This window comes from Lampetra fluviatilis, chromosome 4, assembly GCF_964198595.1.
Source record: "Lampetra fluviatilis chromosome 4, kcLamFluv1.1, whole genome shotgun sequence".
NCBI classification, from domain to species: Eukaryota; Metazoa; Chordata; class Hyperoartia; order Petromyzontiformes; family Petromyzontidae; genus Lampetra; species Lampetra fluviatilis.
The window spans coordinates 26,045,896-26,069,169 of NC_136278.1; the positions used below are offsets into that span (position 1 = coordinate 26,045,896).

The following is a 23,274-nucleotide window of genomic DNA, read 5'->3' on the forward strand; positions in this document are numbered from 1 at the left end:
TAGGGCACCGACTTCCTATCCCCAACTGACAGTGATGCCACAGCATGAATTTCAACTTGAATGTCTACTCCAATGCACCATAATGACATGAAATGACATGCACCCATGTTGCTACGGATCCAGTATTCCATATACAACTCGAAAGCCTGTTCACTATGCATGCTGGCATACCCCATCTCGGCGAGCGCTGAATATAAGCTGATTGCTCACATCTTCTTGGTTCTTTCGGTAAAATCACGTAGAATGAAATAAAATAATAAAAATAAAACATAATAAAATAATTCTCACGACGTTTCGGCCACAACGCAAGCAGCCATCCTCAGGTGAAGAACAGGTCTGTCAGAAAGACAGCGTCTGAATGAACACCACCAGGCTTGACAACGTATATTTAAGCTGGGTTGGAGGGGGAAGAGCGCCTTGACAAAGGAATTTGCATATCAAGTCGTGAGAATTATTTTATTATGTTTTATTTTTATTATTTCATTATTTCCATTCTACGTGACTTTACCGAAAGAACCAAGAAGATGAATCCCTGCAGTCACGAAAGCTTTAAATCTAAAGTCAAAAGTCTTGTTGCAGCTGAGCACACAGATCATCATCGAATTTCCTGGACACCATGGCCATAGCGGTTTAGTGGAGGCCTTTCAGCATGGCGGGGCATGAGGCAAGCAATTGCATGGCTGCACCTTTACATTGTTCTTTTTTTTCTGTATATAGCACAGGATTTACTTTTGTTACGCATAAAGGGCTTCAGCATCTTGACTTCATGCATCTTTTCGGATATTACCATTATGGTAGCATTAGTGTTCCTTTCATGGCCAGCTCAAGTACAAAATACAAAAAACTAATAGCCTAATCGTCAACCGTAATTAAGATTTATTTTGAACTCCTTAGCTGGAGGTTGAGAGGTTTACACTTTGTTAATATATATGAAATAAAACTCAGGCAGTGGTTTATATTTCTCATGTTAACACGTAAAATTATGCCCTGTAACCTTAATAACAGCATTGCATCGTTGAATTTTAATCCTGAGAATGGAATAAAGCCTTCAACATTACACGTTTCAAAGCGAAGAAATTCAACAATTAGCATAGTACCCACTGTGCAGTGTTAACTGAAAAAAAATGGGTGAGTAAAAAAACAGAAAATGTAGAGCCAGAGGGCACGCTGCTGTACTCCTATCCAGTTCCGTTCCACGTGCATTTTGATGGCTGACTGTTAAGGCACAGAAGAGCTCTCTTGCTGAGCTTTTATTGAAGACGCTTTCGCACACGCGAGACAGCTGGAGACCAGGACCGAGCAACGGCAGAAGCAAAGTAAATGAACGACCTGATTTCAGCTGAAAATGGCTTTGCTGGCCAATTACACCTAAAACCGCTGTGCGGACATGCCTTCCGCCAATACATTCAGCCCCACAGACAGCAGCCTCCTGTGTCCGAATGGGACACAAACATCATCATGGACAGTAAAGTGGGGGGTGGGTGTGGGGGGGGGGAAACAATATCTTAACTTTATGGATAATAGAGATCATAATGCTTTCTACGTGACACACGTTGTCAACAATAGTGCAGTGTCCATGGGCAAAACAAGAAAAAAGGGATATAGTCTCTACAGTTGATACTTAAGACGTTGAAATAGTTACAAGGATATATGTATTTTTTGGTATGATGAATATATACTTGGGTAATGCGAACAAGTTGCACATGTGCCCTACGCATTATACCGTTTAATTTATTTTTCCAAAGGATCTCACATTTCAACAAGAGGCATGATAAAAAAGGCACACACAATGGACAGAACATTCCACAAACAAAAAGGAAGGTCAGCGCCCCCGCAGAATAAAACGTCGTCAACGAATATTCAACACACGCTTTAGTGTTATCAAACACAATGCAAATTAAATTAGGTGTTTGCGTTTGTAGTCTCAACACGTACGCGAGAGACGCGTTTGGATAGCCGTGGACTATTAAGCTTAACGCAACTCATGGCTTTAATCATTGATGCCGCGTGCACACTTTGCATTCCGCGTGCACTTAGAGCAATCACGAGGCAGCCGGACTTGCAGGGCTGACAGCCTGTAATGCGGCACCAAACGTGAAAGCGCACGCACCATGCTCGCGGGCAAAATGATGAGAAGAAAAATGCATTTGGCAGTCGAGGTTTGTTTATGATTAAAGACTAATAGACGTGCCTGGTTTCCAGGTAGCAAGTTTCTATCATGTGTGCACTTAAAAGTTTGTGTCTCCTATTTTTTTTTGGTGGGGTGGGGGGGGAAGAATTTGGCATCCGAACTCACCCTTCCTTCCGACGCGTACGCAGTCGATCTTGATTTCCTGCGATGGAACGAGACGAGGAATGTAAGGGACTTCCACACTCAATTTTGTAAACTTCCTTCGGTATACAAGGTCGATATGACCATTGCATTGTCTGTAATTAGTATTGATTGAGCCAGAGTGCTTAGCAAATCTAATCATGTTTGTTCATACATCTTACTTTTATGACAAAGGGTACAGGTACACGGTCATTTCTCCTTCATAAATGATTGTGCAGTAGGAATAAATAAATAAATATAAAGCTGAACTACCACACAACATCAATTTTTCGCCATAAAATTCACGGTATAAAGAAAAGAGAATTTTCATTAATTGCAAACTAGTTTATGTAGCTATTCCATTTTTGGCAGTATTATTTATTTTTATAAAACACTCAAAATGTATATTGTATCACAATGAAAAAAAAATCCCAACTATATTACATTTCCCGAGATACAATTCCTTTTTCCCAGAGTACACTGAGAAAATTGTCATTGCAAAAATGGGCTTTCTACTTTGCTTCTTCATTTCATTGTAATTGTATCCCTTGGTTCATTTATAATGGAACAATTATGTTATATAAATAATTCAATCTGCCCAGTAGGAGCAAAATAAATATCTAAAATTGTAAATATGCCATTAAAAAACCCCCAATAACAATTCATACTCGCTGTTATCAGTCAGAGATAATGGAATAAACATTGAGATTCAATGGCCTTTTTTCATTGTATAATTTGCAACCACTACATCTCTTATCAAACAAACACACTTGTACGAGCAACAACACCAGCGGACCCTTCCCTATGTGAGTGAGTAACCCCATGTACAACGCTGCTGTAACATTCAGAAAACAACCGTGCATAATGAGTTTACAATATTGCTTTGAGCCATAAACAGGCCCTTGCAGTTTAGATCGAGTACTCATGCCAATTACACCTGGCAAGCCAGCAGCATTCGCTTAACGAGTGATTGACTTTTATGATATGACCCAGAATGTTAAAACTGGTTCAGAGTTTACTTGCTTAAACAAATGACGATGGACAATATTGGTCTGGAAAGCCAACAGGCTGATAGACTATATAGATATACGTGTATGTGAAGACAATGTGCTAATACAACAAAAAATATACTCTGCAAAAACGTAGAATGACTAATAGGGGGTTTCCCCTTTTTTTCTGGCAACAAAACTGATACCTTTTGCAAGGAATCATGCTTACATTAACCACAATACTTGCATTTGACTGCAAGTATTGTGGTTAATGTAAGCATGATTCCTTGCAAAAGGTATCAGTTTTGTTGCCAGAAAAAAAGGGGAAAACCCATATTAGTATATTTTGGTACTGGCAAAGGAGGTCCCAGAACGTAGAATGAGTTCATAGTTAGAGCACTCCGAGGTCAATTGCACAGTGTTCATTTCGGGGCAGCACTTTGGTATTTTTAGCCTTAGTCGAGTCGGAATTTCAGTCGTGTCTTCAAAATTTCATTTAGCGCACACGTAACCGGCGCTGCTCTAAGTCAAACGTTCATTTTAATCACAGGTCCGTCATTCAAGTTCACCGCCGACCACGGCAGCACTGAAACGAACGCTCGGGCGCTCCGCTCCCCACGCGCCGGCCGCACTCACCCCGGCCGACTGGCTCACGGCCTGGAAGTATACGTCGTAGCTCTTCTCGGGCGTGAGCGGCGCGTTCCAGAAGCCGTTGTACGTGCGGTTGTCGCCCACGACGAAGCGCGACGGGCTCGGCAGCGCGGCCGGGGGAAGCTCGGCGGCGAAGTAGTGCGGCGAGTCGCGCGCCGACGCCGCCTGGAAGCCGATGGGCTCGAAGAAGCAGCTTGCGGCGTCGCCGCGAGACGCGGCTCGCTCTCCCGAGGCGGCCGCTACCGCCGCAGCGGCGGCAGGGTGCGATGCAGGCGAGGGCGGTGCTGCTGCTGCTGCTGCCACCGCCGAGCCCACCGTGCGGTCCAGGTCACGCCGCACCCTTGGCTTCTGCTGCTGCTGCTGCTGCCGGTTCTCCTTCACCACCAGCTGGTAGGCACTGCAGTGGAGAGGCGACAGCGACGGGTAAACGTGCACACCGAGGCCACGCCGTACGGGGGAGATACGACTTAAAGAGAGTTGTGACAACGAGAGGATACAAATGCAAGTTGTGTACCCATAGAGATGAAGGGGAAAGATCAGCTTGCGGCGCTGCAATTTGCTTGTTTGGCAACACTGCTGGCGGAAAGACCTCCACTCGAGAGAAGCTGTAGAAAGCCCGTCGAGAGAGTGCATTAGGGGCTTCCTACTCTCCCACGCTAGACATCTTGGAAGGGAAGTGGGAATACCCACACTTCACCCCACCACATGCAACTTTCCGATTGATTGATTGTCATGTACCCGTTCATACCACTGGGTGGACAGAGGCAGGGCGATGGAAGTGGTTAAGATCTGCCGCCGTCGGTAGATCGAAATGGCAAACTCTGGATTGTAAGGCTAGTGCGCTAACCATTACACCACGGTCGCAAACCGAAGTATATTAATACTAACAGTGGAGCATAACAATTGTTGGCAGGCTATGCCATGAGAACTACTGTGGAGTAGATGCTGAGAAGGCTAAAGAAGCAGAGGAAGACAATGAACGAGATGGCAGTGAGATGCATTAAAAGCAATTGGAGGCCACAACTGAACCGGAACTAAGAAAAGGAAGAAATTGTGTGAAAATAGTGGAGGTCTATGCCAGAGGTCGCAAACGGGTTTTGATTCCTTACCCGTACCTGTACCCGGCCGCACCAGGGTCGCAAACGGCTACCCGTACCCGTACCCGGCCGGGTACGGGTAGCCGGGTATCGGGTAGGGTACGGGTATCGGGTACCCTGTTGCGACCTCTGGTTTATGCTCAGGAGGGGGAAATTATAGGGCGACAACTTCAGTGTCAATATAATAATTGTCAGCCCTTTGTCACCCCACTGCTAGATCACGGCCTCCCCACTCTGTGTTGGCCATGGGGATTGTTTGGTCAGTGTAGTTAGGGCACTGCGGTGGCGAGATGTTAACTCCCTCGCCTGGTATGAAGGAGGTCGTGGGTTCGATGCCGACTCTGACGCCTGCTGTATATTTGGAGTTTGCGTGTTCTCCCTGTGGTCACGTGGATATTTCTCCAGGTCCTCCGGTTTTTCCCTCCACATTTAGAACCAACACGCATTTAGAGTATTTGGCTGCGATACATTTCCACATGAGTCACTTTATTGAGCTATCAATTGTGGGCAGTTTGCTTCTGAAAAAAGAGCTATATAGCTCGGTGGGCCTTACCTGGTAAATAAAAAATAGTTGAGTTTCGCTTGGTGAAGGCACGCGCTAACCCGGTGTGTGAGAGCAACACAATTCAAGCACTGAATACAAAATTCCAAACTCTGCCACTGAAATGCACAGTGGAATATAGAGCAGGTGGAAGTCATGTAGAATTATATTGATACCTATGCTCTGGTTAAATCGATTTCTATTCAACAGAGCATTGGGTAGTTACGAAACAATGGAGTAAAAGCTCATTGGTTGAGAATGCTAAAAAGGAATTACTACTTAAAACGGGTCTGTACTATTTCTAGGTAATGTATATATATACCGCTGTGGCCTACAATTTGGAGATTGAAAGGTCACTGATTTGTGCACGAATGGGATATTCGGGTAGCTATGGGGGATGTTAATGCCGTGTGTAAAACAGCACTTTTCAGATCATGTATTGAAAACCCGGGGTGGATGAAATAAAATAAATATATCTGGAAAGGTTCTCACAAGCAGTGAGTTTGATTGCCTCAGCCAGTGGTGATTGTACCACACAACCACTATTTCACACGCCAAAAATACATACATTCAAACTGTTGAGAGGTAAAAAAGTAATATAAAAAAAACCAAGAATGTTGCGGAAAATAAATGTGTGTCTGATGTCTTATGCTCTTAATTGCATTTTTGTGTGGCTGTACCTCGTGCTGCGATTGTAAAAGTAAAGTGAGGAAATGTGTGCTTGAGAGTAACCACTCACGAGTGGGTCTTAGAATGGAAGAGATGGGGCACTGCAGAAAACGCAATTATAAACCTCCATATAGTGAGTGCAGCATCAAAAATCAATAAACCAGACTAAAATATATACATCCGATACCGCATTAGTTCAACCTACTTTTACTCCTGATCCTTTCACAGAGATTGTATTGAGGGTTGGGACTGTGGAAATGCCTGGTGCGACGGTCCATTTTGAGGCTAAACCAGAACACGGGTATGGATTGATTGGGCGCTAATAGACGCCACTAAATAAATTCGCTAAATCCGACACGGTTAGTCGCACGCGCGGGCAATGTCCGACCTGACGGGCGCGCCCTTCGAAGCCGCCGGCTGCAGCAGAACGGTGATGGTCGTGTCTGTCTCGTTGAGCGGCTCGTCAAACTCGTAACGAGGCAGGGTCGGCGCTGAGAACAAAAGAAGCAAAGTGGCGGTGAACATTCGTCTCGTCGCTCTTTGTTTCAAACAGGAGGGTCAGCTTCATTCGCCTTACTTGCTTAGTTATTTATTTCTGTGCAATATGTTAAAACCAGATGTTCTCAGGATCCTCATAAAACGCTGCCTCTGGGTAGCAGTTGCAGTGACACCACCACTTGGCTTCTGCAGAGATCAAAGCTCGCTCATGGTGGACCGCCAGCGCCATGGTGGTGAGGCGTGAACTACCTTGGCTGGTATATAGGACATCGTGGTTTCAATTCTGACGCTGATGCCTGTATATTTTGAGTTTGCACGTTCTCCCCGTGGTCGCGTGGGTTTTTCTCTGGTTCCTCCGGTTTTTTCCTCCAAATTTAGAAACGTGCATTTACGGTATTTGACTGCAATAAATTTCCACGTGATAAGCCACTTCATTAAGCTATCATTTGTGGCCAAGTCGCTTCTGAAATATAGCTATGTAGCCCAACGACACCAAACTAAACAGAAATAGCAATTATAAAGAAATAATATTTCAGGCCAGATTTAAAAGTGCGCAGCTCCAGTGGCTTTCTAATATCGGAAGAGCGTTCCAGACGGCCGCAAAAGTGCATATGAAACCGAGCGATGTATTAACCATCTTTGTTCAATGGCGAGTCAAAAGCCGCTACGAAGATGACCGGAGTTCACCTGATGGTTTATGCTCCTTGACAAGATCAGCAAGCTATTGTGGTTCATTTGTGGGAAGCACTTTGTGGGTAATAAGTGCAACCTCAATGTATTCGTTCGGCAACCAGAAGCCAATGTGGCTTTTGGCAAGCACTGGACGGACACGGTGGGATCTTGCAGTTAGTAAAGAGAGAGAAAACCACCGACTCGACATCAACTGGGACAATATTGTGTGCCCAGAGGAAGAGTTTACCGGAGATGTTGGTGCTCAGGCGGACAGTGACCGGGAGTCCGTAGCCCTTCACGGTGCTGGCGCGTAGCGTGAAGGCATACGACGTGCCGGGGAAGAGGCCAGAGAAGAGGTGGGCCGACTCGTTGCTCGCTCTGTGGATGACGCCGCTGCGCGCTGCCGCCACCAAGCTCGGATCGAAGGAGCTCACGGCCTGGTACGTGATCTGGTGCCGGGCAGCCGCAACAGCGCAGGATTTTCGCAGGCATCGCATCGGTGTGAGGGAGCGTTGATAATTACTTACGTGGTGAATTAAAGAAGCAGAATAAAACCATTTCGTTTCATTAGTCTGCGTACGGCGTTGCTGAGCAGGGCAAGGAAATGAGCGCAAACCTCGTAGAGGCTTATGAGGCCATTGGTCTCTGTGGGACAGCTCCACTGCAGAAATATCCGATCCTCAAACGTGTCCCCTCGGATCGAGTCCTCCGGAATGGGACCTGGCACTGCGGTGTGGGTAAAGGAGAACAGCACGTAAGAATATCACGTGGTATTCTTGGTTCTTTCGGTAAAGTCACGTAGATAGAAAAGAAAAAAAATATGATTTTATTATTTTCAATTATTTTTCTTCTATCTACGTGACTTTACCGAAAGAACGAAGAATATGAATTCCTGCAGTCAAGAAAGTTTTAAGTCAAAAAATATCACGTGGCTTTAAATGCCATTATGCATAATTGCATTCCTATTTCAATGAAATGCAAAAAAGGCCCTTATTTGACAATAAATAATCAAAACAAAAGTAATCGTTTTGCAATGTAATGCTCTAAGGCAGACCACGGGAGCACCATTCAGACGCTGAGCAGAACCGAGTGCCGCCAAGGCCTCACCATCTTCATCGGTCTGCGTCACAATCTCCTCGCTCTCCTTGCGCCCCTCCGGGTTGGACAGCACCAGCCTCACGCTGATGTTGGTGAACGGCGGGAGGTCGTAGAGCGTGTGCTGCGCGAGGACCCGCAGAGCCTCGCCGCCTTTCACGGACGCCGACCCCCTGGCCGCCGCGATGCCGGAGCCTTTCCCGCCTCCCTTGGCGAGAGCGGGGGGGCTGGTTTCTCGGTCCCTCTTGCTGCCGTCGGAGACCTCGGGTGCCACCTCGGCCTTCCATATCTCCTCCCGCACAATCTCAGGACTGACCCCGCTGCTCCCACCCCATCCTCCGCCTCCGCCGCCTCCGCCGCCTCCTCCGCCGCGCCGGTACCGGCAGCGCACGGCCACGCTGAAGTTGCTGCACCGCGTCACGTTGTAGCCCACGCGCTCCCACTCCACGGAGAGCTTCCGCGAGCCCACGGAGGTGACGAGGAGCCCGCGGGGCGGCCGAGTCGGCTCTGCGGCCACGCGCAGCACAGGAGGAGCAGGAGGGCAGGAGAACGTTTATCGGTGTGTATCTCGTGCTCGGAGATTGAGATTCAGCGCACGCTGTCAACCGCGCGGGGCTCCATTGTGAGCTACGTTGCGTTCCACTGCTTAAATATTTATTACGTTTGTGAATAAAATAAAGTGCGGCATAAATAAGTGAGATTTTATATATTTTGGCACGTTACAAATTACTTTTGCGTGATATAAATGCCTCCTCTAACTTCGTTCAGGGTTGTACAATGAGGACGGTAGGCTCTGCTGCTTCAGCTGCTGCTTTTATGAGTCATTTTGAGGCTCATCACCTCTGGCAACATGCCCAGAGACCTGAGGCAGACTAACAAAGAGAAGCCAGTCACACATAACAATGGAATGCATTATATCTGTAAATGAGTTTTCATACAATTAAACAGTTCAATTTGCATATGCAGCAACGTATAAAAAAAACTACACGCTTGCTTTTTTCATTAATATGCATTTGCAATTTCATTTTACACATTGGATTTGTTCTATTTATTTTTCTCTTGATGATTTTGGTTGCATCCAAGGTTATCTGTAAGTAAATACCAAAACATATTAAAGAATGATCAAAGGGGAAAGCGGCCCCCAACTAAATGCATTCTCTTGCATAATTCATTGCACCGATTCATAAAAAACACACAAAATCTCAAGTTTCGCCGAATATTAAAACTAACGAGCAAGTAAAACGTGTGCCTCAAACCTTCGCCTTCCATTTTATCACATTGAGCATCATTATCAATGAAAACAACGAGCTTATAATTTTGTTGCTACTTAGAACCAGATGGCTAAACTGTCCCCATCGGGATAGAACATGAGAAAAAGGGGTTAATTTTGTGCTGCCCAAATTTTGTTTTTTTATCAGGCCAGTGAGAAGTAAAGTCACTCTGGGCCACTGCTCACCCTTTGAATGCTATTCCCTCCGACCGTCTAATCCCAGAGAAACTTCACACGGTCTGGCAAAAAAGGCTCATTATCATTGTCACTTTGACTCCAAACTCCATACCTTGCCCTCTCATCTCATCATTGTTCGCTCGCACACAAATGGAAAATATGCCCACTTTTAAACATTACAGCTGTTTAGACTATGCACCACGGAATCTGTGATTTAAAGTGCAAAGACCATGTAAATTCGTATTCACGACAGCCAACATACAGCTTGCTGTATGTTGCAATGCACCCAATGGCTGCCCGCCGATAAGGCTTCCAGTCATCACGTGCGAAACATATATACACGAAACGTTACACGATATGAAAGTGACGACTTGTTTCTGGATGGGTTTCACACGAGTCGTTTCGTACGGTTGAGACACTGGGGGCTAACCGGCCACGTGCTTTGTGGCGCTGTTCAAAATCGTTAGCGATGAGTGACAGTCCCCAGCCGTGGAAACTATTTATTAAGCTCTGCAACACGGCCACGGGAACACATCGTCAATATCTCCGGGCCAAGACGTTTGCTGCCGAGGGCTCCGTCATACATATTTTTGCCCGTACACCGCACGGCCACTGAGCCACCACTTCAAACGCAGCACCAGGACAAAAAAAAGCGCACGGCAGACTTAATCAATACCACGAGTTTGTCAGAAACCTCTGAGCTTTTGATGGGGAATTCAAAGAAATGGAGTGCGTGTACTTTTTTTCTCATAAAATACAAGAGGCTTTGGCCACAATGCTGCTTTTTTTTGTAAGTTTGGCTGTGCGCTTCATGCAGGGCTTGTAACGGTTTCCGGAGAAGCGGGCGGCAGATTCTCGACTGCATCGTTGGCCTTCTCCGCACGCCTTGTGTACGCACAGTCTGGTCCCGAAGAAAATGAAAACTCCCTGCACATACCACATGTACATTCAAAGACCGACAAACTCCTTCAAAAAGAAAGAATGGTACATCATGTGATATGACATTGAACCTGCCCGTGTAAAAAACACACAGGATGGACAATATTTACAGAGCATATATGGCCAATTACTGCCAGCATAATCATTATCGACAATGAAAATCAAGGATAAGGACGTGAATATTTATTCTGAAGGAATCGGAAGCTAACTTGTATATGCAGTGTTCTATAATGACCCAATTCCTTAATAGTTTGGGAAGGACGCATTGACACGAAAGATCTCCCCTTTCACGTGGGGCCAGAGGTTAACCAAAAGAGGACATCACGATCCAGTGTTAAAATTGTCATACAACACAGCTCTGTACTAATGGCTTGTGCCTTTAACAATGTTTAAAAGTTAATGTCTGGCTCCGTAGAAAACCTCCATCCATTTAAACCACTCTGCCCCCCAGTGAGGTTACATTTCTCCCCAGAGGCCAGACATCTAAAATGCTTTCACAAAATGTTGAAAAACACCTTCCTCTCGATGCACTTCTTCTAACCATTTTTCCATTTCAATTCCATTTCTTGTAGAGAGGAAACATTTCATGTGGACAACCCTCCCTCCCCCACTTATTTTTCATATCCACTGGATGTATTAAAAGCAAGCTATTGATAGAAATGTGTCAATGCGAATACATGTTCATCTGTGCACATCTGGTAATTTAACATACAAAGAAATTATCTTGCACATCTCCATTATTGAACAGCTTAAATAAACAGGCTTAAAGAGGCCAAATAAAGGACGTCTTGCTCCTGGTAATTGCCATGAGGCAGTGGTAGAAATTCCACTTGCCTATGGTGGGGGCAGGCCTCTCCATAAGGAAATCAATGTTGTTGACCTCCTGACAAAGTGGTGCCAATTTTATCGGCCCCGGAAGTATGATGTGTTGAGTGAAATCTCGATCAGAATTTTAACTCGCAACTTTCGGATTGAAAGCCTCTCGTCCTACCGGTGAGTCACCGGGGCAGATTGATTGTGAGTAGAATGTACGTTTTGTCATTTTGGTTATCATTGCTATGACTTACTTTTCACCAAGTATTTTCTTTATTTCGTCACTGACATTTCAGTTGAATTAACGCATTCCCCTTCTTGCAGCTTACATAAATAACAGAGCAAGGATGAAAAAAATGTATGACTTGAATAATTGGACTGATGTTATTACGGAACTGAACGTGGAATTTAAACTACGACCAATTTAATAAGACCGATGTTGGGAAAACTTTATTAAAATTACTTCTTGACAGCCCCTTAAAAAGTTCATACATGTGAGCCGATTACTATTTGCCAGAGGTGGGACAAAGTCATTGTTATGCAAGTCCAAGTCGAGTCGCAAGTCATCAAATTCATGACTCGAGTCTGACTCGAGTCCAAGTCACATGACTCGAGTCCACATCTCATAGGTGGGACAAAGTCATTGTTATGCAAGTCCAAGTCGAGTCGCAAGTCATCAAATTCATGACTCGAGTCTGACTCGAGTCCAAGTCACATGACTCGAGTCCACACCTCTGCTATTTGCTATATGTGCACTTTTGGGGGGGCTATATTCCTTCTCATTTAAAAAACATATCGGTCAAAGTTTGTGACATGCAGTCAATGAATATTCTGATTCAGATTAAGAGCAGAGTTGCTTCGACCTCCTCTTTGAGTTACATAGACTTTGGTGAGGCATGTGCTGTTGTCTGGCACCTGTTAGAACTCAAAAACAGGTAGTGTATGTGTCAGATGTCGTGTAGCCAGTACAACTGCTGCCTGTCTATTTCCACTGGGCTGACAGTGACCATATCACAAACGCCAGGTACTCATTTGAGGTTCAGTTACCTTCAGAGTCCAGGCCAGGTTGAAATACCAATGTGCTGTAAATGGCCAGTAACATTTACAAAAAACAAAGACAAAGCTCCCCGCCCCCCCATATAGCCTTAACAAGCCGTTGATGAAAGTGCTGTTTGCGAGCACCTATGAAGTCAGGCTCGGCGCACGAGGGGGTGGGTGGCCAGCACCCCGCCCGGCCGCCTTTGTCTCCCCAGGGCCGATGTTTACACACCGCACCACATACTCGTTTGAGGCTGAATCGACCCATGGAAAGGCACAAGACCGGTTCAGATAATCTTTCACTGGCGTTGGCCGTGAGAGGGAATCGATCCCGGGACGCTGGGTTTGTCGCACAGAGCGCTAACCAGTACACAACCGCACCCCACTCATTTGAGGTTAAATTGTCACTTGTCCTGTGAATGGCCAGGAACATATACACACGGACGTACAGATGCACGCGCGCACACACACACACACATATATACGTGGTCATAAAAACATTATACAGAGTCAAATTTAAATGTATTAATATGGTAAATGTGAATTTGCCCCAGAGCATACTGTGACACATTTATAATTTACACTATTAATGCTGAAATAGAGTTATCCATGAATACAGGGGGGGAAAGTAAAAAATATAGGCTTACATCTTATAGTGTATGCCGTTTTAATTTTCCATAAGGTAAATTAATGGATAAATGCAGTACGCCGTAAATATTATGTAGGGGGGGGGAAAGGGTTGCTATCATTTTTTAATATATCTATTTAACACGGTTGTATTTCCTCAGGCTGAGGTGACTCCCACAATCCTATAAACCATTTAGTGCCGAATGTGGCACAGTCATCATTCAATGCATAAAGTATCACCCCCTCTGCAAGAACCGCCCCCCCCCCCCTAAAACGGCCACGTATGTTATGTATGTTTCGCACCGTGCGTAGCCAACCGTGATAATCAGAGGTGCATAACCTCCGCATCACACCAGACAAAGTGGAAAGTTAAGGTGCCCCGGTGTCATGGTCAAAATTCGATTTTTTTTTTTATATAGAAATATGAATTAACTCGGAAACGACTTAACTGTGAAAAAAAATTAACCCGTAAAAAGAAAGTTTTTCACTATAAATCCTTTATTTGTGTGGCGGCTAGAGTCCTCTCGTCCTCTGGCTTGAGATGGCTGCCACCTATGGGTCAGATGATTGTCTGCCAACATTAAGCAATTGGTAATTAAATATTTATTTATTTCCCCTAAACAGTGTAAAATTTTGGAAATTTTTTTTCACGAAAATTAATTGTCACGCACAACGAGTCTGTGTGGAAAATGTCAGCTCGATTGGATCACGGGAAGTGGGTTAAAAAACGACCGAAAGATTTGCACGGTCGTAAGCAAGCAAGCAAGCACGCAAGCACGCAAGCAAGCAAGCAAGCGAACTTAATATAAAGGATTTAAAAACACACACACACACGGTAGCATTGCCCCTCTACTGCTAGACCCATGCCCAGTGCCCAAACGTTTTGCCGCGCACAGGGACAGCTGCCAGCAGCGGTACAGCGCAACGAGTTTCTGGGGCATTTTTGTCGGTTGGTGAGTACAAGTGCCCAGGAGGCCAACAATGCCAAGCAGCCACCGGCAAACAGCACCATTAACTTTTCGATGTAAAGCTTTCGTGACTGCAGGGATTCATCTTCTTGGTTCTTTCGGTAAAGTCACGTAGAATGGAAATAATAAAATAATAAAAATAAAACATAATACAATAATTCTCACGACGTTTCGGCCACAACGCAAGCAGCCGTCCTCAGGTGAAGAACAGGTCTGTCGGGAAGACAGCGTCTGAATGAAACACCACCAGGCTTGGAGCATATATTTAAGCTGGGTTGGAGGGGGAAGAGCGCCTTGACAAACGAATTTGCATATCAAGAGGAATTTAGCATATTTATGGGAAATGCAGATATGGGATTAGTACTACTTGTGAAATGCGTTTCATTCACGTTTGGAACAGAGGATGAGTTCGTGCGTTCCTTAAGTTGAGCAGCGTCATGGGAAACTCGTAAGAGAGACGAGCGATGGAATCAGACAGGTCGTGGTTGTGACCTGCGGCGCGGAGGTGGCTGAACACAGCGCGGGATGAGACGACACAGTCGGTCTGGTTGACCGAGTCCACGACACGGGCGCAAGAATCGATGAAGTGAAGTTCACGGAACAGTAGCCCATGGAACAAGGGAAGAGTGATGTAAGCGCCCCCTAGACACTAAAACTACGACCCAGCTGGCTCGCTGGTAGAGTGGGCAACTCGCGATGAGAAAAGCTGCGGATTTAAAATCTTGCTTAGGGGGTTGACTCAGCCCACCATCCCTCTGGGGTTGATCAAATGAGTACCCCTCTACGCGGTGTTCAACATTGCTTGTCCTGTGGATAAATTCAATCATGAGGCCTGAGTGGCGGGCGTGGCACTTCCACCACTGGCTCGGGACTGTGAACAGGAGACAAGCACCTGCCTCGGGTGCTCATTTGTGGAGGAAATCGCTTGGGCCTCTTGACTCCACAGTAAAAACAAATCCTCGTCCTTAAATCCTCAACAGCGAGGGGGGGGGGGGCAGTATACCGCCTACCGGCGCACTTGGTCCTGGCGAGGAGGGGCGGCCCCGACTTGCCCGTGCCACCCTCGCCTGGCCTCGTGAGCAGCACGCGCACCTCGTAGCGCGTGTCCGGGTCCAGGTGCCACAGTTTGTACGTGGCGGCGTTCACGGCGTGCGTCTCGGCCCAGCCGCCGACGGAGGCTGGCAGTCGGTACTCCACCTCGCGCAGTACCACGGGGCCGTCGCCCGCGATGGAGTTGGCATTGAGCTGCACCAGCAGGTACGTGGCACCGGCTCCCACCAGCTGCGGGGGAGCCACGGGCGTAGGTGGCTCTGAACGTGCAAAAGGGAAGATAGACAACATCAAGGTTGCTCGAGTAAGCGGAGGAGGAGGAGGGAGGGTGGGGGGAATTAGACGTTTTCCCAAAGCGCTTGTTGATTCGCTTGGCGCAGATGGAGGCATGCGTTTCCTGCGGGAGGCATGGGCTAATGCTGCAGAGCTACAAACCAACACCACGTGCCTGGCTCCAACTCCATTTCTATTTTACACAGACACAGCCTGCAATATTGCTTGTACTATATTACTTCTGCGGGCCAAAGTAAATCAAAGGTAAAGCTATAAATCCTGATTGCATTTTTGCTCACACCACTGGTGGCAGAAAGGTCTCCACTAGAGGGAGCTCTAGAGTGGCCCTAAAGAGGGTATTTGGACGTATTGGTGGTAACACCAATGCAGCATAACACACCGGTCCTCATGAAGCAGTCTAAAATATTTGTGTTAATTGGCATTCGTCTTTCGACTGCTTCGACATCACGAGAACTGATTTTGTTGCACCCCGCAAGATTGCGAATCGCAGGGAAAAAAAAAATCGTGAAAGATTCGATTTTTTTTTCATACTGCTCGCCGGTGTACCGCCAATACGTGAATGTGCCGTCTATTTTTCCATGCAGGTTAGACGCCTTGGCAGACGTGGGCGCACCAACACTCTACTCCATCGCACGTAATCCATCAGTCGACTGTGTCGGTACCTATTGATACAACCACGTGGACAGACGAGAGGGGATCTAAAAATATTGCCTGTTGTTTCCACTGCCGCTTCGGGAGATCGACTCGATGACATCTGGAATGCAAGTCGGGCGTGCTAACCAGTACACCATGGTGGTATACCATGTGTATTGCTACTTGTATATGTCACCATCCGTATTCTTCAGGAATTAACGCTCGTTATCAGAACTTGGGTTTAATGGATAGAAAGGGAGCGATAGCATTTACCGTTTCATCAGATGTATTGGCAAATATTTATTGGGTAAGCCACGGCAGCATTTTGCTGCATAAATAGACAAAAAAACAAACTAAACTGAAAGTTACATGGAAAAAAACCCCACGAACATTTGTAATTAATACTGCATTAAATGGAGAAACAATATATATATAATGTGGCATGTCGAGCAGCCCTTTCTGTGTAGCACAAGGGCCCTTCTGCATAGTTCTATCGAAGACCATTGGCCAATACGTCGCCGATTATATATATATATTTACTTCTAACGGAAGCATTATTGATCAATGTTGTTGAGTTTCTTGTTATTTGTGCTTGTGCACCACTGCCAACGCAGTATCTCCAAATAATTTGAGAGTAATGTCATTACGTTTCGGTGAGCAATATATTCTGCTGTTAAAATAACAAAAATAAAAAATAAACACATTGCATGGTTGTTATATGGGGACTTCATGGTGAGCACAATACTAAATGTCACAGACGTTTGTGGCATGAGAACATTTCCTGCGGATATAGAGCCCGGACAGGTACTGTACGCCGGAGAAAATGAAGAGGGTTCGTTCAAGATGAAGTATATGCTCCTTGACTCAGAGGTGTGGACTCGAGTCATGTGACTTGGACTCGAGTCAGACTCGAGTCATGAATTTGATGACTTGCGACTCGACTTGGACTTGCATAACAATGACTTTGTCCCACCTATGAGATGTGGACTCGAGTCATGTGACTTGGACTCGAGTCAGACTCGAGTCATGAATTTGATGACTTGCGACTCGACTTGGACTTGCATAACAATGACTTTGTCCCACCTATGAGATGTGGACTCGAGTCATGTGACTTGGACTCGAGTCAGACTCGAGTCATGAATTTGATGACTTGCGACTCGACTTGGACTTGCATAACAATGACTTTGTCCCACCTATGAGATGTGGACTCGAGTCATGTGACTTGGACTCGAGTCAGACTCGAGTCATGAATTTGATGACTTGCGACTCGACTTGGACTTGCATAACAATGACTTTGTCCCACCTCTGCCTTGACTTGAGGTCGCTTAAATATCAAGAGGTGTGCATTCATTGGTATCACGCCAACATGACCTACCTAGACACCTGAGTATAATCATTACACTTACTCCACATGCACAGTTAAATCTAAAAACTGTAAGAAATCTAAAAACTGTAATCAGATAATGAATGACGTTTTAACACACATTGAAATATGCAAAATCCACTATAATTGCAATGCGCACTTCAGCAATGAGCACTTCACAAAATGGGACTTGATTAGGTGGAGATAAGTAATGTCGCAATGCACAAGGCAGAGTTCACATAATAGTTATATATTTTGTGTAACGATTGTGTGGCACTATTAGACATAAATCTTACATTCACTTGTCCAGATGAAGGGCAAATACATAATTTAACATCGTAATTAAATGTGTATTTATCAAATGCACCACAGGGGTAAAGTATAATTAAGTTTGATATAACATACCTAGCAAGATTGGATGTTTTAATTAGTGAAGGTAAAGATCACTTAGAGGCATCTGGAGGCCTTCATCTAAAAGTGAATTGACAAAGGTGCTGTCCATTACTTATTTATTCCATTTTATAAATATTAATAATGACAAATAAACTGTATTGAATTGAAAAAGGCCTTAGTGTGGTATAAACACGGTCTGCTACGTTGAGCTATCCAGTTGCTGTGATATTTGCAGGGTTGTGGCAAACTTTGTTGTTCTGAAACCGGGACAAATACTCGCATGCAAGACAAGAAAATCAATTGACTCCAAAGGGTAATCAAATAGTTGCAATAACTATAAACTGCATTACAAGTTTCAAAAGCTAACTTTTTACTATATTTTTCAAAATAATTACCACCTCAACAGCAGTAGATTTATTGAATTATTAAATGAAATATGTTCCAATCTTTTCTTTTTAACAAAAACTTTAAACGAAAAATGCCCCCAACTTTTCAACAGCTCCCAGATATATCCTTGAAGAACTATGGGAAGAAGAAGAAGCAGTAGAACCCTACGCAAACGAAGTAAAACTCAGCGTGCCTTACGCAAACTGTCAGCAAGTGGCAAGGAACAGATGTTAAAAAAAACCGAGTCATATCTTCCGTTACGTCTGTCGCCATTGCCAGGCGAGCCTCGCTAAAATACCGACAGAACAGGATAAGGAGAAGAGGCGGCCGGAGCACAAAAAACCAATCAAAGCATCGATCGAGCATTCACCCTGGGAAACAACTAGGGGCTGATGGGATTTTCAAGTCCCACCTGGTGAATAATAGAGAAGGCTCCTGCTCTACTCCGTCAACCACCTCTGTGCAAATGTAAATTGTCCTGAGGATTGATGATGCCCCACCGAGTAACATAAATGCCTGGTGCAGCGCTTCCCCTTTCAGCAAATTTCATTTGCGATGTGGGGGGGGGGGGAATTTGTTTTAAGAGAGACCGCTATCTTTGTGAAGGTACAAATCCTCATCGTGTCAGAGGAGTTAAGACACGATGAATCAGGAAACCGTGGAGACGAGCAGAAATTTGTTTTAGGAAATTATTTATAACCATGGTATATCAAGGGATAATCATGGATAATGAATGATAGTTGATAATTATTGCAATAATAAATTATCATGATAATGATGCCTTTAATGCTTTTATAAGGTTTAATAATTATATGCTCAATCAATTAAGGTATCAATTTACATGTACATAAAACAAAACTTCAAATGCAAATGTACATATCCAGGTCTCATTGCTATCGAAGCATTTTCAAACATGTGCTTCTATAATTATTGAAATTAAATAAGCTTACTTTATATTCGAAAAAAAGCAAGCACTGTAACTCATGGCTCTGGAAGCCATTTTGCGGGATTTTAAATGAGAAACAGTGCAACATATTCAGGGAAAAGGTCAACACGGTGATTTTAGGAATTATCTGCTCAATGTCATCGCGGAGATGGTAGTTTATGGCATTGGAAAAAAACACCAACATGAAAATACATAATGGGCGATACCCACGGTTGTACATTTCAACATGTTTCACCACACTGGTCGGTGTGTGTTGGTGAAGATATGAAACTGATTTGAAGAATTACAAACCTGTTAGCCTGTTATCACACATTTATGAACTGTTCACAAAGATCACAGAGGACAAAGAATAAAGGTCAATTTAGAGGGCAGACAACCGGAAAAGCAATCTGGAGTTTGAGAAAAGGTTTTCTACCATCAACTGCCTACATATTATCAATCAGATTCTAGAAAAGACAAATAAATACAAATTACCATCATTCATATATTTTTGTAGACAATGAACACGTATTTTGGTCAGTGGAAACCCATGAAGTTGTCCAAGCTCTCACAAAGCAAGGCTTTAATAAACATATACATAAAAATTAGCTAAACCATCTATACAAAATAATAAATATACGAATCACAGTGAAGTCAGGCAAGGAGATAGATTGTCACCAATATTATTCACAGAGAAGCGTGAAGATATGTTGTTATTTTTTAAAATATAAATAAAGGCATACAAATTTACTCTCTCAGAGCTTCTGATTACATTGTCGTTATAATGCCCAATTAGAATGAACTACAGGAACTGATTAAATAAACTAAACAACAAGGCTGAAAAGTGGGGCTCAAGATAAATGAGCAAAATAAAAGTCAGGGACGCAAGTTTAATGAACAAAAATAAATCATTTTGGGAGGGACGCAACTGTAAAACACAACAGAGGATGTATATCGAGCACAATTGTTGAAGGCAGACCGGCATCAACATGATCTAAGAAGCAAGTGATCGTCAGCAGGATTCTAAGACAAAAGCTCCAAATATTTGTCGATACCCACTTTGGCATTAAAAATAAATAAATAATAATCGGTGACGTTTTGGGCAATGACCTTCTTAACAGCACATTCAGTAGGATGGAGTGTTTTTGAGAAGTGAAAATCAACTTGCGTATGTCTTTTTCATTTAAAACACTATTGCAGCTCTTTTGCAGTGTGGATGTGTTTGCTCCGTCGAGTCAAACCATTAATTATTCAGGATAGAAGGGGGATGAGAGGGCTTTCATGTCGTATACAACATGTTTTGGGATTATTTAATTATAGATGCTGAGTTTTAGCAGTGGTTAAGGCAATGCCATTACATAAAGTACTGCCAAGTCAGTTTAAAAGTATAACTCATATAATTCGTTAAAATTGATAAGGAAAAATACTATACTCTCTGCTTCTTTCGATGAAGTCACATAGATAGAATTTTGTTTATATCTAGGTGACTTTACCGAAAGAATCAGAGAGTATTGATTCCTGCAGTCACGAAAGCTTCAAATCGAAAATACTATATTTGAATTACATTTATCCTGACATGTATGTTTTCCTCTCGTCAAGGTACAGTGTTTTAGTTTTGCTGGCTGTCTGGCTGACTGGAGGGAGAGAGAGGGACCAACTGACTGTCAGTTATAAAGGACGTGCAGGCTGATAGTTGTTGTGAACACAGGGCAGCTATAGCACGCACTGACGTAACAATACCTTGAACATAATTCAGTATTATATTTGATTCAGTAAAATTCGCAAAATTGCATCATGTCCAATGTTTTGATATTCTGATGGGCTGTACAAAAACGATTATACATGGATAAAAAGGCCAAGTTCAAATGTAGTTGCAAGCAGACATGCCCGCGTACTCCAAGTGTGGGTGCTTTTAAAATCAATTGAGAACGGGTTTACTGACACATTGCATTGAGGACTAAACTGTTGCATTTCCCTTTCGTGCATGTAAAAGAACAACATTTACACAAGGCCAGAGTCGGTCAAATAAAATGACAGCGGCTTGGAAATATGTTCAAAATAAAGCCACGTGTAAGTCATACGATTTTACTTACTGTACTTTAAACCAAAATGCACTGAATGATAATGGAATTGATGTGTTGTTCGCATGTGCTCGATTAATTGTTGAAATATTGCTTTAAATGATCGACAAATTAATCAGTGCATAAACTTCAGTGATTTATGAGAAATGACCGAGATGCATTACCTTTTAATAATACATCTTGCCTATAATTGCTGCCAGTTCACGAGCACTGATTCAAGAAAGCGAAACTCTGCTGATGACAGAGACACTCCATTTTGAAACCGCTCCAGAGTGTGCTTGTTTGAACCAATACTGCTGAAATTATACACTCCCAGAAGGCCAATAGGCCATCGGGTTGTGTAAAAAAAATTGTTTTTGCAGAGACAGATAGACGATATTCTTCGCAACAACGCTAATGATTTGGTTGTGTTACCTTTCACGATGAGCTGTGCAAAGTTGGACACCCCCGCGCCGTCAGCTGATCCCGTGACGCAACGGTAAATGTCGGCGTGCGAGCGTGCGGCGTGCGGCACACCAAAGGATGCCGCGAATCTTCTGTGGTTCACCAGCTTCGTTCCACTCACGGGGATGTCCTGCCCATTGCTCCTCTATAACGAAGCATATGGGAGGTTACGTAAATGCGTAAAACAAAAGTCAGCGCAGGGGATAATAATCTCAGCGCAGTTTTCCATCGCACAAAAACTTATCCGAGTATATAAATGAAATGAGTCGCCGACAACGGCATGGGGGGGGGGGGGTGTTTGGAGCTTTTTCTCATTCTATAAACTGCTACTGAGTGCATTTCCATTAACCAGCAGATGTCGATATACCGTGCACAGCAGACATGTTGACGGTTTTCAAAATAAACTACCTCATTGGAGTGGTTTATTTTGGTCAGTGTGTTTAATGGCCAATTCTCGTAGTATGGGGAGGTGGGGGGGAACAAAGGGGCTGCTTTGCTTCTGATAGAAAACATTGACACATGGGAGGCTCAATGGAATTCATTTCATGACACGGTTCACGGTCCATGTCAGATTTGGGGGTAAGAGTGCGAACACCGCTTTGAATGCTTTGTCAATTCAATGAGATGAGGAAATATCGAGCAAAGCGCTCTACGATATCTCCCTTCTTATCAACGCTACATATTGACTCGAGATAATTGATGCAAATTTCTGCCAGACACACGCTCACATTTATTTAACACTGTGCATACTGGCTAGTACCTGTATATTTGGGGTTTGCAAGTTGCAGGTGGGCCGAGTTAAGGGATGCTGTATATTGACTAGCGCCAGTTAATATAAAACACATCTCGATTTAAAGCTTTCGTGACTGCAGGGATTCATCTTCTTGGTTCTTTCGGTGAAGTCACGTAGAAGGGAAATAATAAAATAAGAATAAATAATAAAACATAATTTAAAAATATATATTTTATTATGTTTTATTTTTATTATTTTATTATTTCCCTTCTACGTGACTTTACCGAAAGCACCAAGAAGATAAAACACATCGGTTACAAGTTCTGCATGACTGCAGCCAGCCCCTGCATATATAGCAGTGCTGAAGGTGCTGCAGGCACAGGTCAATTCAGCTAAATTCCCTTGCCGGGCAGCCTGGTGAGAAGATAAAGTGCAACCTCCATGCCTGGTTCCCCATCACAATCAATTTGTGTGTACACTCACTGTACATTAGAGTCATAGTTTTACTGCTGGTACTCACAGACGCGATGCTTTTGCATTCCGCCTGCGACATCACGGTCGCCCCTTTGTTGACAACCGTCGTTATACGGGCACTCAGTTCTAGACGTGTAAAAAA

General features: G+C 44.1%; 1 protein-coding gene across 6 annotated transcripts in view; it reads right to left on the reverse strand.

The window, feature by feature from the left end:
* LOC144931698 (receptor-type tyrosine-protein phosphatase kappa-like) overlaps positions 1 to 23,274 on the reverse strand; it is a 126,532-nt gene that overhangs the window by 67,912 nt on the left and 35,346 nt on the right. For all 6 annotated transcript variants that reach the window (XM_078855874.1, XM_078855873.1, XM_078855876.1 and 3 more), the window contains exons 6-13: positions 21,896 to 22,070; positions 15,366 to 15,665; positions 8,536 to 9,030; positions 8,045 to 8,154; positions 7,676 to 7,877; positions 6,647 to 6,749; positions 3,937 to 4,348; positions 2,297 to 2,333 (exon numbers count right to left, since the gene is read on the reverse strand). In XM_078855874.1, coding sequence (XP_078712000.1) covers positions 2,297 to 2,333; positions 3,937 to 4,348; positions 6,647 to 6,749; positions 7,676 to 7,877; positions 8,045 to 8,154; positions 8,536 to 9,030; positions 15,366 to 15,665; positions 21,896 to 22,070 — 1,834 coding nt within the window. The remainder of the gene's footprint in view (positions 1 to 2,296; positions 2,334 to 3,936; positions 4,349 to 6,646; positions 6,750 to 7,675; positions 7,878 to 8,044; positions 8,155 to 8,535; positions 9,031 to 15,365; positions 15,666 to 21,895; positions 22,071 to 23,274) is intronic.